Raw genomic sequence first — 15,954 nt, 5'->3', positions numbered from 1 at the left:
CGATGATAATATGATACCGTCACGCGGTTATAAAGTTGGTTGTAAGTTCTACCCATTGTGCGATACCAAATGTATACAATTAGTTAACAGTAAATAGTCCTGACCAAAGTCAGGTGTGGAAAAACAGTCAAAGACTCATTGAAATGCTCCCCTCCACGGAGTTCTTTAGTAAAAGGCGAAAGAATCATGCGTTGAAGAGAAGCCAGAGTAACAATCAAACGTACTTCGGCATCTGGTATCTTTAGAAAAAAACCTAAAGTTTATGGTACAATCCAAGCGCACAATCAACGAATCCAAAACGTATTCGTTTAACGCATTGATAAAGACTAAATTACAGAAAATATTTTGAACAAGAGAGATATTCTTGAATGGGTTGGCATGTTACATTACATATTGTTTTAAAAGGTCGGTCATAAACGTAGTTTGATATCGTCATGCGGTTCACGAAATTGGTTGGAAGTTTTACCAATTGTTCAACACCATCATGCACTGAAGAGAAGCCAAAGTAAAAAGAGCTTATGCATGATGAGCAGAAAATGTCAGCCCTATCCCTTTTCCACCCCGAAGTTACGGAAAGTGGAATTTTGTCCGTTTTGTCCGGATTTTGCTGCCGCATGCTGAACTCGGTAATGGGTTTGCATACGACTTTGCAGGCGAGTTCGCATGCCGGATACTGTGTACAGCCACCTTAAGTCGCGCGCCACGAATTCCTACTGATATTTTTATAATGAATGACTGTAACTTGATTGCTTTGTATGGAAAATGACAGTCGTTATACCGCGGATGTTCTGTTTCACACACCAGCTTACTTTTAATACCATTATATTATTCTGTAAATATTCTTTGTTTACTACCAAACAGAAACATGGTCAATCTTATCTCAACGTACTTTACTTTTTAATTTTAAGGCCGGAAACGGTGCTTGCATATGTTAAAATAGATTTCACAACAAAGTGCGGTCAAATTTGTACTAATATTATTTAATGATTGAGAATCATCAATAGGTTAAATCATCGTAGCGGAAAGCAGAAATTGTGTGACAGAATTAAACCACTGTTAGTTTATATTATAGACCAATAACAGTAAAAATGGACACTATGCAAGTTATTTAAGGTTACAATTTCAATGTAAAGTAGAGTGGGGAGAGGTAAGACACCAGTTCATTCCGTTTTCTCGTGTCATTTAGTAGTAAATGAAGAGAATTATAAACCGTATCTTCACGACTCCAATAAACCGTTGGTAGTAATTTAAAACACAATCATGATATTTGGATATTGTGTGCTAAAAGTGTCCCATCTTCTCCCACCCTACTATATCTTTTACCGCGTGCACTCAACGTTTATATAAATGCCGGTGCCTGTTTCGTATTAGAATCATGTGAATACTAATAAAGTGTAGAACAAGTCAGTGATGTATAAGCGCCGGATTTGCTGTTCTAGAACATCTATTGTTGCGAGTATCAGTTACTTATACTGTATGAAATCGCTGTGCGCTAAGGTATTATGCCACATAACTGTTAATTACAGATTTTATTTCGTTTCGAACAAAATAGACGTTGATTGTTCATGCTTAGTCGATTATTGTTAGTACAGTTCTGCTAATTGCCTCACAAATTAAGCAGAGCACCAATGTTTGAGGTGACGCTAGGTTTGTATGCTACAATGGTCGGGCCTAGAAACACCAATGCAATATTGCTCATCGTTATTTGTTTAGTTGTGGTCCACATAATTTACTTGCAGAAATACATTGGTAAAAATAAGTGAGTATATAGTTGTGCTACATTATCAATAATTATACATATCGCGTGATTAATATAAACCGTTGTTATTGGGTTGGGCTTTATACATATTTAAGTTGTTTTACTAAGCAGAAGAACCGAATGGGTTTTCCACAACAACAATAAAAGATACACGTATATCAACCGTTTTATTAAAATTTCTATTTTAGTTTCAAAATGATTAAATAGTTTCCGGTTCAAAATTACTGGCTATGTACGTTTATAGCAGTGTAGCAAAGTTTAAAATCTGCGGTAGAATCTATGTGGTCTTACGGGTATCATATTCCCAATGTGTGTAAATTTAATATAATAGGGTGGAAAAGATGGGACACCTTTAGTATATAAAATCAAATTATCCTGGTCGTGTTTTAAACAATTAACAACGGTCTATAAGAAAGTCATGGGGATACGGTTTTATAATTCTTTAAATGTTCTTCGTTTATTAGAATGCAAAGGTGTCCCATCGTCCCCTATCCTACCATATAACGAAATAAGTTATATGTTGCTAAATGTTCTTATAGGTCGATAAATAAAACGACACCATTCGTTTCTCATCAAACTACCACACCACCAGTTAACGAGCAACAGAACAAACCAGGTTATAACTTTATTGTGCAGCCGAATCCAACAAGAAAATGTGAAAAGAAATGTCCAGACTATCAAAGTAAGAAAACTATCTCTAAATCATAGTTGTTACTTTTATTTATAAACAGAAGGGGTGGTAGTTCTGTAAAATCACAACTGCACAGCAGACACAACACACTTTATGGGAAAGATAACCCAACCAGTGTAACGTATTATGTCCTTGTCATATTGAGTAGGGGTTATACCTACCAACTTCTTAAAAACGTCACAAACCTTGTTTTTTTAAAAAAAACTTTGGTTCACAGCTTGCGAAACAAAAATGATATTTTCATTGCAGAATAGTGTGATTAATAAGCACTGCATTGTAGTTGTAGCGAGTGATAATTACAAAACATCCATACAGAAGACAAGAAGCGAGCCGTTACGTTATGTGGGCCCGAAATGATTCGCGAAACTAGTACACTCGTGCGCTGATTTAAACCTTATAAACATACAAGCATTTGGCTGGTGTGCGAGCTCAGCTAGGCCAGAAGTCCTTGTCATAAGTAAACATAAACAGCAACTGGATTACGAAACGAATACGTTTTATTTTGTATAACAACATACTTTTACTTTTACCAGACAAAAATCACTGTCGGGTTTTCATTTTCGTAAAATCTTCTTATTCGGGGGTCCACAAAAGAAACATGATCCGAAATACGTGGGCATCTGTAAGCTACATTGAAGGTTGTGCTTTCATGACTACGTTTGTTATGGGCAACCCTTTAAATGACACGAAGGCGGCAGTAAAGCAAGAAATGTTGGTTCACTCGGATATTTTGCAATATGATGGACCTGACGATTACAGGTGTGTCATCAGCACAGCAATTCTGTTTCTTATGCGTTGACCTAACTGTACTCGTGAATGAATACTTCTGTATAGCATCTTCAGTTTGTTTAGGTTTGCGGCGAGTACAGTCGCGTATTTTGTTATTTTTACTAAGTCAACACACTATTTTCCTAAAAAAGTACAAACACTTTACAATGGTTTAACTTGGCAGGAATATTACGACTAAAACCCTTACTTGGCAGGAATATTACGACTATAATTAAAGGATTTCTGCCACACAGGTCACCCAACAGCAAATGGTTTATTTCGATCGATAAGTACAAATGGCCTTCCTACCCAAACTTTTGCTTGGGCGGGATGTACACTACCAGTATTAGTGTGGTCTCGCAGCTGCTGGAAACAGCACAATCCACCAGACCTCTGCACTTAGACGATGTGTGGATAACTGGCATACTTCGTTTAAAACTAGGGTTGCCCGACACGATGTTAATTGCTCCTAACCAAAGTTTATCCGTGCACTTGGGAGGGTTTTCTGGAATGAATGCAGAGCGATCGTTAGAAGTAGTTCGTCGCCAATGGGCACCGATTTTTAATTCACTTCCGAAAGAGACTTGCTTTTGCAAATGATAGTTACAAAGTTGTGCACAGACTATATTGGGTACGTGGTGGTCATATATTTTTTCGGCAAACTGTTGTTCTTGTTCTTTTTCTTTTCGTCGTTATAGCTCAATATAATTAATCATATTTGAAACATTTTTTCAGCTAAACACTTGCAATAAATATACTAAAACACACGGGGAGTTGCGTCGCGATCTGTACACTATTTGTGCTATTTTAGTAATTTAAAAACAGGCGGTTAAAATGGAACCGTTTAACCGTGCCTATTCATTAGAGCTTAGCTCTCCTGTTTCTAGGTAATTATCATTTGTTTAATTTAACATTATCAATTCACAATTGTGCATCTTATTTTTCCAATGTAATTTAGTCTCATTCTCTTATGAGGCCTAATTGTTTTAAACAGTTTGGATATACTTACAGGAACTGTTAATTACGTGCGTAAACTTATATTTTATAATTTTTAAGATGACTATTTTCACACCAATATCTGTATTTCCAATTAAACGTATACTACTATACTACAATAATGCGGGGGTAAACTTTACTTAAATTCTCTTGTAGCTCGTTTATTTACATAGATAAGATCATATAGCAATACCCAACTGAAGAAAAACTGCTTGATTATATTAGTATTGGTTCGCTAATCGATCATTACATTGCCTCTCTGGCAATGCGGAACCGACCAATGTATATAAACACCCGATAGCTGGTTACGTTCCGATATGTTGCTGGTCGCGTTTTATAGTTGTATTGGAGTCAAACATCTATCATTATATGAACGAGGCGACGAAAAAGTAATAGGTGTAAGTTTACCACATGGTTGGAGTTGTATACTTTTTATTGAGCACGTATTAGTCATGTGGATCCATTTTCCTCGAACAATAGTTCTCGTAATTTATGAGATACACAGAACAAATCAATCCTTACAACTTTTAACCAATATCTTACTATAATATATATATATATATATATATATATATATATATAAATATACTTTTAAAACAAAATACCGATTTAAATCGCGATTATACATATTAACAGTATAAGCAGGTACATTATGAAGCATCGAACTGTTTCAAAGTTTGACTTTACTCACAGTTTTTTTCAAACATTTTTTTTTTAGTGAAAAATTGCATGCGCTCATACATTAGGCAAGCCATTGCATACTGCAACACACACCACACTGAGTTATCGACTTTGAACCTTTATTTGCAAAAGCAAGTTTCGTTCGTAAGTGAGTTGAAAATTGGTGTCCAATATTGACGAACTTTTGTTAATGATTGCTCTGCATTCATTCCAGAAAACCCTTCCAAATGCACGGATAAACTGTGGTCAGGAGCAACTAACATCGTGTCGGGCAACCCGAGTTTTAAACGAAGTATGCCAGTTATCCACACATCGTCTAAGTGCAGAGGTCTGGTGGATTGAGCTATTTCCAGCAGCTGCGAGACCACACTAATACTGGTAGCGTACATCCCGCCCAAGCAAAAGTTTGGGTAGGAAGGCCATTTGTACTTATCGATTGAAATGAACCATTTGCTTTTGGTAAACCTATGTGGCAGAAATCCTTTCATTAAGCGGAGTCCACATATAATGGGAAATTCCGGCCACAAATTAGCCGCTCTGGTTTCATTGAACTGTTGAATTGCCCTCTGAAGTTTATTGATGTCTATCACAATATCATCATCAGCTGAAATGTAGATGTCTTCGGATTTCAAATTTGCTGTTGCCCAGTGCATACCGGCGAGGGTTTTAGTCGTAATATTTCTGCCAAGTTAAAATATTGTAAAGTGTTGGTACTTTGTTTGGAAAATATTGTGTTTGACTTAGTAAAAACAACAAAATACGCGACTGTACTCGCCGCAAACCTAAACAAACTAAAGATGCTATACAGAAGTATTCATTCACGAGTACAGTTAGGTCAACGCATAAGAAACAGAATTGCTGTGCTGATGACACACCTGTAATCGTCAGGTCCATCATATTGCAAAATATCCGAGTGAACCAACATTTCTTGCTTTACTGCCGCCTTCGTGTCATTTAAAGGGTTGCCCATAACAAATATAGTCATGAAAGCACAACCTTCAATGTATCTTACAGATGCCCACGTACTTCGGATCATGTTTCTTTTGTGGATTCCCAAATACAAGGATTTTACAAAAATGAAAATTCGACAGTGGTTTTGATCTGGTAAAAATAAAGCAATTTTATTGAGAAAGATGAAGAACAATCACCGATTATAAATAGACCTAGTTTTAAAGATAATTTTTCTACCTTGATAATCCGGACATTTTGTTTCACAGTTTCTTGTTAGATTCGGCTGCACAATGAAGTTATAACCTGGTTTGTTCTGTTGCTCGTTAACTGGTGGTGTGGTAGTTTGATGAGAAACGAATGGTGTCGTTTTATTTTCCGATCTATAAAAACGTTTACCAACATATAACTTCTTCTGTTATTTCAGTTCTACACAAGTTGGGATTATGCGTATAAAGACCGTGTTAATTTCACCGCAGATTTTAAACACTGCAACATTGCTAAACGTACAAAGTAAAACTAGATCGGATATTTCAATAAAACGTTTGGTATAAGTGCATTCCTTATAAATGGTGTTATGTAACCTCATGTACCTATTTTGCTAGTAATGACAACGATTTAAACATACAGATAAAAACCCAAGTCGCTGACAGTTTAAAAATCCATTAAAATGTATAACTTATCTTAACTGTACTCACTTTCCATTGATGTATTTCTGCACGTAAACTATATTGACAACAACTAAAGAAATGACAGCGAGCAATATTGTATCTTTCTTTTTAGGCTTATGCATTCTAGTATATAAACCAAAGCGTAAAGCTTAAACATTATTGTTCTGCGTAAGAGCATGTGACGTTTCCAAATTAGCGGAAAATTACAAATAAAATACACGCACCTTCATTTACGTTTTACAATAACAACACAGTTTAATCGCAACGAAATAAAACCTACGATTAACAGTTATAGTCACACATATAGGCTAAGTCACAACACCTCGGAACAGCACGTCTTACAGGAAACTGAAAAAAAGGTATTGTTGCACTCGCAACTCATATGTGTTTAAACAATGTAGCCGGTTTATAACATGTCACAATGTAGCCGGTTTATAACATACCATAATGAAGCTGGTTTACATCTATACTAACTTTGGTTTATATACCCGACCCTCGCTTGTATAATTGAATAGTCCTATAATAAAAAAAAACTCACTAAATGGTAGACATCGGCACTATGTACAAGTTATAAACATTTTGACCATTTATGTGTATAGGGTTGATTTTTGCGTTATTGGCTTTCTGAAGTATAATACAGACTTGTGGTACTGTGGGATAAAATAGGATACTGTTAGCACATATAAAATACCTGATTGGGTTTTGAACAATTAACATGTTGCAACTGACGCTTAAAGTGTCGTCACATTACACAATCACAATACTTCGTTATTCAATGTCAACACTGCGGATACGACTTTAATTCATGGGAGACTATATTCTTATGGAAACAAACCCCATTGAACGAAGTTAATAGAATCCCGTTCAGCCGCCGACAGGCCCAAATCGTTTCCATCATTTTATCGCATGACGTCTCACTGCTGTCACGTGATTCTGTCTGATATATAATTTCCGAGAACTACCCAGCAATAACGAGAACAACCCAACTAACGCCATTATCTGCCCTGGGACCTCGAGATCAGTCTAGGTTCATGACGGGTTCTTAAGAGCCCTTGCCCGGCCATCAAGTAATCTTTCGCCCGGTACTGTATCGTGTGCTTGTGTATAAGATAATAGAATAAAATATAGCAAGATATCGTGAACTGTTGAGTTTTTGGTTATAAAAGCAATTAGTACTACAGTAGACATAGTAACCCGCTGAAGCCTGCATATGAAGTCGGTTCAACACGAGTCATGCAGCCCAACCAGCAATCGTATTTATTCAATGGGAACTATAAACAACGCCCCTTTACAGTTGCGGGGATACGGTTATATAATTCTGTAAATATTCTTTGTTTACTTCCAATTGAAACGAAAATGAGAAAGAAAGTGTTGTATCCTATACCCCATCCTTACACATTACGTACACCATTACACAATTTCCGTTTTGCGCTGCATTGATTGATCTAAATGATGATTTCCTTCCCCGGCAGTACACAGTATCCGGCGCGCGAAGTCGTATGCAAACTCATTCCCGAGTTCCGCACGCGGCAGCAAAATCCGGACAAAACGGTCGAATTCCGGATACTGTGTACAGCCTCCTTTAGTCATCTCAATAAAAGTTTGACAGCACTGTGTTTTTAATTTAATTTTACAATCCAGCGGTGTAGCACAGTTGACTTGCGCGTCTGCCTCTATACTAGAGGAAATAAAGAGTCGAGGCTTATCGTTTCTACCATTGTAAGCGTATGTGTCCTTGTGCAAGGGACCCCAAAACCCCTTTTTTTTTTAAAAAAAACCCCCCCGTTGTCCAAATTATCAGCCACACATAAAAAAATAAAAATTCACAAAATATATAATCACCCATCAAGTTACATACATGCTTGGTAACTCTAAACACTTGTGTTATAACGACTGTCATTTTCCGGACACGCGAGGTTAATATAAGGGCATTCATTCATTTTAGGCTTTTATAGCGCACAGCAGAATATGGCTTATGAACCCGGAAGACTCTCGTATTTCCGGAGACTTCATAGGAAATATTTATCTTACGTAAAGAATCAATGTTGTGTTGCATATTAACGTGAGTAATGTTAGTAGGATTTGGTCTCTTTAAATAGAAAGTACACAGCGGGTAAGTTAACTAGCATAACCAATATAGTCGAAAAACTGGCACATATACAGTTAGAATACGTAGACAACATAAATACCAAATAATTTCGAAACTGTAATCTGTGGTTAGTAGGATAGATTCGTTGTTATATACAGGCCAGCGAATAATTTAAAAACAGTGTTTGGCAAGAAATGGTATAGTATAGGGTTAGGGAAGATGAGACACCTTTTCATTCTATTTTCTTGTCCCATTTTAAGAATTATAAAATCGCATCCCTACGACACCCATAGACCGTTGTTAATTGTTTAAAACAGGGTCGGGAATTTTGAATACTATGTGCTAAAGGTGTCCCATCTTACCCCACAGTACTATATTGTAATACTCGGATGCTTTATTATTTAATTATTTTTATTAACATTTAGCAATATATAAAACGTATACAATAATTGTTTGTTGTGTTCACATTACAACGTTGGCATATACAGCAAGCACTACACGATGAAATGGATTTATTTAGCCCTGCTTTTAATATTAGTTGTACCGATGTTAGGTAAGTATAAGCTATATACACTACTACAACAACAAATGCGTTCTGGTAATAAATTTGCTACCGGGCGTGACAGAGCAACGACAGGCGCTATATTTTTAGTAGGTTGGGGGAAGATAGGACACCTTTTCATTATATTTTCTCGTCCCATTTGGCAGTAAAAAAGAACTTTTCAGGAATTATACGATTAGGATACTTGGTTATTATGTATTAAATGTTTCCCGTCTCCCCCCGCTCTACTATACATATATACGTATATGGGTGTCATTTCTTAACCACGGACACAAGTTTATAATTCTTTGTCTTGCAGAATCTGTTCAAGTGAACCGGGGAAGCTTTCAGAAAAATGAGTTTTCGAAATCTCCAAAGAGATATGTGAATGTTTTGTATCAAATCTGTCTGACTTCCACACCAGTTCATGTTAAAGCCACTGCCCGACCAACGAATCCTTCACTACCACACACCTTCAATGTTACAGTAATAGATATACAGCGGTACAGTGTACTGGTCCAGCTTGAACGTACAGATCAGAAGTCCGGTTGGGACGAAATTCCAATCACCGTGGATTGGGTTTCCATGGATGGTAAGTGAAGTTATAGCAGTCACATTTAGACAAACATACTGTTTAGTTTTATTTACTAATTTATAGTATACGAAAATATATACTCAATCGAAAACTGTAACTGTTTTCAATTAATAAAAATTAAAACTATATTGTTGATGAATTGAATGGTTTATTATATTAAATTGTTTGTAGGTTGTAACGGACACGCTGGTGCTATACTGTGAACATCAGTTTAACCAGAGTTTATATAATTTTATGGCTTGTCGCTGCTACCATTGTGGTGACTAATGGGTTGTCTAAAATGTCGGCCACACAGAATAAAAAACAATCACCCGCAAAGTTTCATACGTGTTAACTCATCAGCGGGCACGAGTGTTAGAAACGGAACATCCGTGTCATTAGATCAGTCGTTTTCCCCTAACGCGAAATGAGGTACATATTTAATCTCCGTTTTTTTTTAAGAACTGGACGAAGAAGGTGTTACAAAAACCAACAAGCCGAACTGCAAGGCTATTTTGGATTCTGGTTTAAAAACAAGCGGAAAATATCAAATTATATTGAAAGACTCAACTGTCGTTGAGGTTTACTGTGATATGAACACTGCTGGGGGAGGATGGACAGTAAGTCAAACCAATCCTCGTAAAATATTGTTTTCCTTTAACATTTAAAAACAGGCTTAACCTTCATATTTAGAGTTGTAAAAAAGCGCTCGGTGCGAAATATAGTTGGTTAGTGTGGGGTAACGGTACAGGAGGCACACAGGAATGCTATGGAAAGGAGGTCTGCGGCTCCATGAGGAATATGACACAATTTAATGCTGTAGGGTATAGGATGGATACCGTTAGGGCTTTTTAAAATTTATAAGAATACGCTTAAATAATTCTGTTAATAATCTTTGTTTACTACGTCTTCCCCGAAACGTATAGGATATACAATAATGCTTAGCCTCACTGAACAGTTTGCGTAGGACATTTATGGATTTCTTTTCTTAATAGGTTATTCAGCGCAGAAAAGACGGATCGGTGAATTTCGAAAGGAATTGGGCAAATTACTCCGCTGGGTTCGGAACTAGAGACGGAGAGCATTGGCTTGGTTGCGTATTATGTTTACGGCATCTAAAGCTTACATTACATATAAATTAACTTTAACAGGCTTAGTGACGCTGAATAAACTGACCACCATCGAAAACTACGATCTGAGAGTTGATGTTACTGACTGCAACCACGTTACAAAATACGCTCAATATTCGTAAGTTATACAAACACATAACAATCTTGTTTTAATTTTTATTCTTATCGTTATCGTAATCGAAGAGTTAGGAAAAATAATGTTTTGGTATTATCTTTGAAAGTTGACTTTACTATTTACACTATTTCCCTCAATATAGGAGGTTTCGTGTTCATTCTTCGTCTATTAATTATAGACTAGAAGTAAATGGACACAGTGGCGATGTTGGAGACTCTCTGGCGTACCATAACGGCCAAATATTTCAAACTTGTGACCGCAATGGTGGAATATGCGTCAAAACGGATTTAATATTCTTTTAATTTTTTTATAAGTGTGCCCTAAGAAAAGTTTATTTTAAACTTTGATGGAGTTTCTTTTTGGGGGTTTTGTTTTTCCATTATACTCTAATCTTTAGAGCAATTTAAAGCAAACTCCCCATTGTACGGGTTGTGTCCTCACGCACACCTTTCTTTCAATTAGAACATTAATGTTGTTTATTTAAATGGTTTTGTTTACATTTTACCCATTTATTTTACTAAGCTTTTGATCAAATAAATTAAACAAAACAATAAATAAACATTATTACAAACACTTAATAATTTGTTAACCTTTACATAAAAGTACGAAAACGTTAATCATGAAAATTTAAATACCTTGAAGTTGTATTTAAATATTAAAATGACCCATAAAGTTACATTTGTGCCAACTTACAAGCTGGCACGAGGTGTGTAAAACAAAGCAGCTGTGTTATATGGGGGCCCAAACGGTTGGGCCACCGTTTTCAATCATACATTCGGTTACAATATAGATTATACTGTATATAGGAATTTGGGAGTACACGTGTTAGTGAGATAAAGAATTCACACAACGATTGACGCCTGTGTAGCGATTGAGTGTGTTTCGAGCACAGATATATGTTATAGTTTATTAAAATTAACATAATGCATAAAGATATACAAGGAAATAGTATGACAGCCTGCCATTCTTTGGTGTCAATTATCTCTCCCGTGGTTTGTGTTTGCGCACATGTTTCAGCCCTCCTATTTTCTGTGTCAGGAGGGGAGCGGGAGCTCTTTTATACTCTTGCTGTCCTCATGTTCCTAGCCTGATGTCGCTCGTCTGTGCGTATATAATAAACTGAGTTGTAGACTTAGCGTTATGGAGTCGTTACTTGAGATGCGGGCGCGACCGCTAAACTACGTACACTGCACCCCAACACCTGTATCAAACTATTATCATTTTATGGGGTTGTATTGAAAGGACCGCTCTTATATACCATATTATCACTTCAGTATACTATGATATTAAACATAATTTTTATATAAACATCATATAGTGATGTGGGAAAGATGGGACAACTTTATCACACACTCGTATCATGCTATATGTGTTGCTTTGGCTTACATGTGGAATCGAGTTGTCTCTCCAGAACAAAGCATACGCGTATACGTATTATATATTTAGCACCTAGTAGCCTAAAAGGTGCTAAATGAGCAATGTTAGTATACTCAGTAGTCGAACTACTGTTTCCTGCTGGTGCTTATGACACGTCTAGGAGTCTAGTACATTTAGTGTGAAATACCGACGGCGGCACATCAACTAAACTTTAATTTACCCATTTTAAAATTTTCTACCATTCAGACTGTTGGCGTCGCTATGTCTGATTACGTCAAAAGTTGTGCTGTGCCTATAATTACCATTAATGAAACAAACAACCTAATCGCTTATTTGTTACAGTTGAATATGTTAGTATTGTTCTATTTTGTAAAGCAAAGAATATAGTTCGCATTTAGCATTGTTTACTTGTTCAAAAAGAAGTTTGCTACTAGCACTTGCTTATTCTTTTTTTTATGTTATCTAATTTCATTCTCTCCACTTTAATAAGAATGTTGCCTTATTCAAAGAAATATCATCACAACACATACAGATTAGTGTGTTATTGAGGAAACAGAAAATTTTGTTAGAATAATACCTTTTCCGGCATTACGAAATTAAAAAAAAATTAACTGAAAATATGTACCGTAAAACACAAAATCAAGTGAAAACGATCAGCTAAATACTCAAGGGCAGTCATGCTATTGCACTACAATGTAAACCACAGTGAAATGTCATGATACAGAATTGCCGTTGTCCAGCGTTTTTAAGAAAACAAATCAAAACAAAATGCGTCAAAGCGCAGCTCTACCTTGTAACAATAATGTAAGTGCTTATGAATTAAGGATTCTCTTGGCAGTTTTAATTTGCACTGATTTGAATGGCCATGAAAATGTTGTGTGACGGTCACCTAATTAATGTATTACAGGATTGGATGATAATAATGGTTTGGTTTCATCTTCGCTTTCAGATCCATTGTCAATCTCTTCACGTTTATGGCGGGTTTTGTATCGATAAAAACGCTGTGTGAGCTTTAGAAAAGCCTGTATATAACATAAAAACATGAATAAAGTTATAGTAGGTCGTAATTAACATTATATTAACTTTGGACCTATACAGCGAAATTTATAATTTATTTCATCTTTTTTTGGGAGGAAAAAGTCCTTCAAAATATTTTCTTACCAAAGTTAGTGAACAGAGTGCTAAAACTGCTGCAGCATCACTAAATGTCAATGTTTGTACAAGTAGACCACCTACTGTTGGACCAATAATGTCACCAATAGAAAATGCCATGTTCCACAATCCAGATACCAACCCATACTGCGCCAATTCACTTTCTTGTATACGCAGCTCTCTGAGTGTAACAATAAGAAAACATTTTATTTAAAAACTAAAAAACACATCTGAAATTATGTAACTTTATGGATGACTGTTATTCTATTCTATTCTTTATGGGTAAGGTCCTTAAGGACCTGGGGATTTAGGCCAGATTTGGCCCATTACCCCAGCACCCGGGAAGTCCATTTAAGTCCTTTAGACGACCGATGCTGCTCTATTTCAGACTCCATCGACAATACAGTTCCCAACTGCATCCGCGACACACAGTCCAACCAACTCCCTCCACAACACAATCCAGTCAATCCCATCCAACTCAAGTCATGAACTAAGTCTCAAGGCAATCTTGGATAAATCTCGTGGAGGATCTTGGATTAAGTCTGCAACTCATGCTCTTGACTCTTGACATCAACTTTGAGACACTGCATCGCAGTAAAAACAACCACACCAAACCAATACCATAGAGCCAGCTCACATGTCTTTTTTAAATGTACTGCTGTCATGCAAATACGCAACTAACTTAAGATCTACAGAAGTTTCCAAACTTCACAACAAAACAGTAAAGCCAGTGTACTAATATTATAATAAAAATAAATTCCTAATCTGTACAAAAATAACTGTTTATCTAGTGTAACATACTTGCACGCCATTAGCATCTCATTGAACGTTGGCATCAATGCAGCTCCGAAAAATACCCCATTGATGACCACACTTACATAGACCAACCATTCACGTTGAGAGCTCCATCCAAATAAATGGCGAAGAAGTGATGCTGGACCAATAAGAAGCATTCCTATTGTCAAACCCAACAGCACCAACTTCCATCAAATAAGAATTTTTCCTGAAAAGTGAACAATTTATTGAAAATAAATATATATATGGGAACTTTTTGTGGACGCTGTGCAAGTTTTAAGCAAGACCTTTTTTATGGCTCTTTATTTGACTAATTTTTAGAGGACCAAAAAGCAACTATGAGATTTAATATTAAAAAAGAATTTACAAAAAATATTTTGATGTCAGGAATGAAACATCATTTTTTTCAATTCCTTATAATAAACTATAGCAATGGAAGCAAAAGAATTAAAAAAAAAATTGGTGATAATTCATTACAATACACTTTTTTACCATCTATCTGCTATGTAACCCCATAGAGGTGATAGACCTCCATAACAGACACTGCCTGCAAAGGAAACAACTCCAATCATCGCAGCACTCATGTGGAACTGGAAAAGATTTTGTTAAACAGGATTGTTTTAAAATTAAACCTGCATTGAATGTATGTCAATTGTTTTTATAAGTAGGTTAACAGTATTTACTTTCTACTTAACACAGAAAATTGTGTAAAAGTTGGGATAATTTGGTATGGGTAAAAGCTAAGCAGGTTACTTATATTTGTTTTGCTGCACAATATTTGCTAAGCGATAATGCACAATCAATAAATTGATGTTTTAAGCTGCACTAGGACATAATTGACGCGCTTACTCAATTCACATGGAGAATCACATGCTATGGACATGATAAACCTGACTAAGTCAACAACCCATTTGAACACATCTACACACATGTGAAAAATGTGGCAACAATTCACAAATTTATATATTGATATTTGCATGTAAAGAGATAAAATATAATTGCCTTCGCATAATATTCTCAACAAATATAAATGTTAAGGAATTTGGTATCTTTAGCAATATGAATTATTGCATAAGATTTTTACAGCTTAAAACTAGTTTGTTGAATAAAATGAATTTGGAATCCCATACACCTTCAGACTTTTTCTACGTAATGTTTTTACAGCAATTTAAACACTTGTAATTAAAAATTCCTAAGTCCTAACTGCTAACCCATAACCAGTAATATCTCTACCCAATACCCTAATTATTAGACCAACCTTTAAGTGTAGAATAATGGGCAACTGTGACCTAAATCCAAGGAGGTCTAGCATGCCTCACAGTAAGACCTTACCCATACATAGGGATGCACATTACAGAATAATTAGGTATTCTAGGATATCCTAGAATACTTTATTTCGAATCTAGAATTCCGAATCTAGAATTTCGAATCTTTTTATATTTATAGGAAAAAGAAATTTTACCCACAAAAGTCAGTTTATTGACCCTTTCATAGCAGCCTTGTTGGGTCATGAGCTGTAAAATGATCAAAAATTGTACTATTGGGTAGTTTTTGCGTCATGAAACGTATAGCAGGCTATGAAAAGACGTTACGAAACGTTTACTCTCGAAAGTCCCACAAACACAAAAATATTTTTTTTCAAAATTAATAAGTTTCAAAAATTGTTA

At 35.9% G+C, this 15,954-nt stretch overlaps 4 protein-coding genes and 1 non-coding gene across 5 annotated transcripts; 2 read left to right on the top strand and 3 right to left on the bottom strand.

Moving 5' to 3' along the window:
* Nucleotides 1-97: 97 nt before the first annotated feature.
* On the bottom strand, nucleotides 98-211 carry LOC113475165. The gene has a single exon (XR_003396911.1). It is a non-coding gene; the product is annotated as a U5 spliceosomal RNA (small nuclear RNA).
* Nucleotides 212-1,496: 1,285 nt separating this feature from the next.
* Nucleotides 1,497-3,849, top strand: LOC113475163. The gene is made up of 4 exons (XM_026838940.1): nucleotides 1,497-1,759; nucleotides 2,299-2,441; nucleotides 2,984-3,209; nucleotides 3,473-3,849. The coding sequence occupies exons 1-4, from the start codon at nucleotides 1,629-1,631 to the stop codon at nucleotides 3,816-3,818; spliced, it is 846 nt and encodes a 281-aa protein (XP_026694741.1). The 5' UTR covers nucleotides 1,497-1,628; the 3' UTR covers nucleotides 3,819-3,849.
* Nucleotides 3,850-5,014: 1,165 nt separating this feature from the next.
* On the bottom strand, nucleotides 5,015-6,768 carry LOC100184578 (beta-1,3-galactosyltransferase 5-like). Its single transcript, XM_002124074.3, has 4 exons — nucleotides 6,542-6,768; nucleotides 6,084-6,226; nucleotides 5,771-5,996; nucleotides 5,015-5,576 (listed from the first exon to the last, which is right to left on the bottom strand). The coding sequence occupies exons 1-4, from the start codon at nucleotides 6,634-6,636 to the stop codon at nucleotides 5,015-5,017; spliced, it is 1,026 nt and encodes a 341-aa protein (XP_002124110.1). The 5' UTR covers nucleotides 6,637-6,768.
* Nucleotides 6,769-9,032: 2,264 nt separating this feature from the next.
* Nucleotides 9,033-11,480, top strand: LOC100186973 (ficolin-1-A-like). The gene is made up of 6 exons (XM_002124010.2): nucleotides 9,033-9,156; nucleotides 9,464-9,736; nucleotides 10,181-10,338; nucleotides 10,714-10,810; nucleotides 10,870-10,966; nucleotides 11,106-11,480. The coding sequence occupies exons 1-6, from the start codon at nucleotides 9,105-9,107 to the stop codon at nucleotides 11,263-11,265; spliced, it is 837 nt and encodes a 278-aa protein (XP_002124046.1). The 5' UTR covers nucleotides 9,033-9,104; the 3' UTR covers nucleotides 11,266-11,480.
* A 1,329-nt stretch (nucleotides 11,481-12,809) lies between these two features.
* Nucleotides 12,810-14,879, bottom strand: LOC100176042 (MFS-type transporter SLC18B1-like). The gene is made up of 4 exons (XM_002130238.3): nucleotides 14,780-14,879; nucleotides 14,294-14,495; nucleotides 13,502-13,673; nucleotides 12,810-13,362 (listed from the first exon to the last, which is right to left on the bottom strand). The coding sequence occupies exons 2-4, from the start codon at nucleotides 14,443-14,445 to the stop codon at nucleotides 13,234-13,236; spliced, it is 453 nt and encodes a 150-aa protein (XP_002130274.1). The 5' UTR covers nucleotides 14,446-14,495; nucleotides 14,780-14,879; the 3' UTR covers nucleotides 12,810-13,233.
* Nucleotides 14,880-15,954: the final 1,075 nt, after the last annotated feature.

Source organism: Ciona intestinalis, unplaced genomic scaffold (genome assembly GCF_000224145.3).
Source record: "Ciona intestinalis unplaced genomic scaffold, KH HT000129.2, whole genome shotgun sequence".
NCBI lineage: Eukaryota > Metazoa > Chordata > Ascidiacea > Phlebobranchia > Cionidae > Ciona > Ciona intestinalis.
The sequence above is the reverse complement of the archived record's forward strand: the minus strand, read 5'-3'. Positions and strand labels throughout refer to the sequence as shown.

Coding starts and splice junctions, on each gene's coding strand:
- LOC113475163 (XM_026838940.1), top strand. CDS start 1,629: ATGTTTGAGGTGACGCTAGGTTTGTATGCTACAATGGTCGGGCCTAGA. Junction 2,442..2,983: donor GAAATGTCCAGACTATCAAA/GTAAGAAAACTA, acceptor TACTTTTACCAG/ACAAAAATCACTGTCGGGTT. Junction 3,210..3,472: donor GATGGACCTGACGATTACAG/GTGTGTCATCAG, acceptor TCTGCCACACAG/GTCACCCAACAGCAAATGGT.
- LOC100184578 (XM_002124074.3), bottom strand. CDS start 6,636: ATGCATAAGCCTAAAAAGAAAGATACAATATTGCTCGCTGTCATTTCT. Junction 5,997..6,083: donor AAAATGTCCGGATTATCAAG/GTAGAAAAATTA, acceptor TATTTTTACCAG/ATCAAAACCACTGTCGAATT. Junction 5,577..5,770: donor GATGGACCTGACGATTACAG/GTGTGTCATCAG, acceptor TTAACTTGGCAG/AAATATTACGACTAAAACCC.
- LOC100186973 (XM_002124010.2), top strand. CDS start 9,105: ATGAAATGGATTTATTTAGCCCTGCTTTTAATATTAGTTGTACCGATG. Junction 10,339..10,713: donor CTGCTGGGGGAGGATGGACA/GTAAGTCAAACC, acceptor TTTTCTTAATAG/GTTATTCAGCGCAGAAAAGA. Junction 10,967..11,105: donor ACAAAATACGCTCAATATTC/GTAAGTTATACA, acceptor CCCTCAATATAG/GAGGTTTCGTGTTCATTCTT.
- LOC100176042 (XM_002130238.3), bottom strand. CDS start 14,445: ATGCTTCTTATTGGTCCAGCATCACTTCTTCGCCATTTATTTGGATGG. Junction 13,674..14,293: donor GAGATGCTAATGGCGTGCAA/GTATGTTACACT, acceptor TGTTACACTCAG/AGAGCTGCGTATACAAGAAA. Junction 13,363..13,501: donor CACTCTGTTCACTAACTTTG/GTAAGAAAATAT, acceptor TGTTATATACAG/GCTTTTCTAAAGCTCACACA.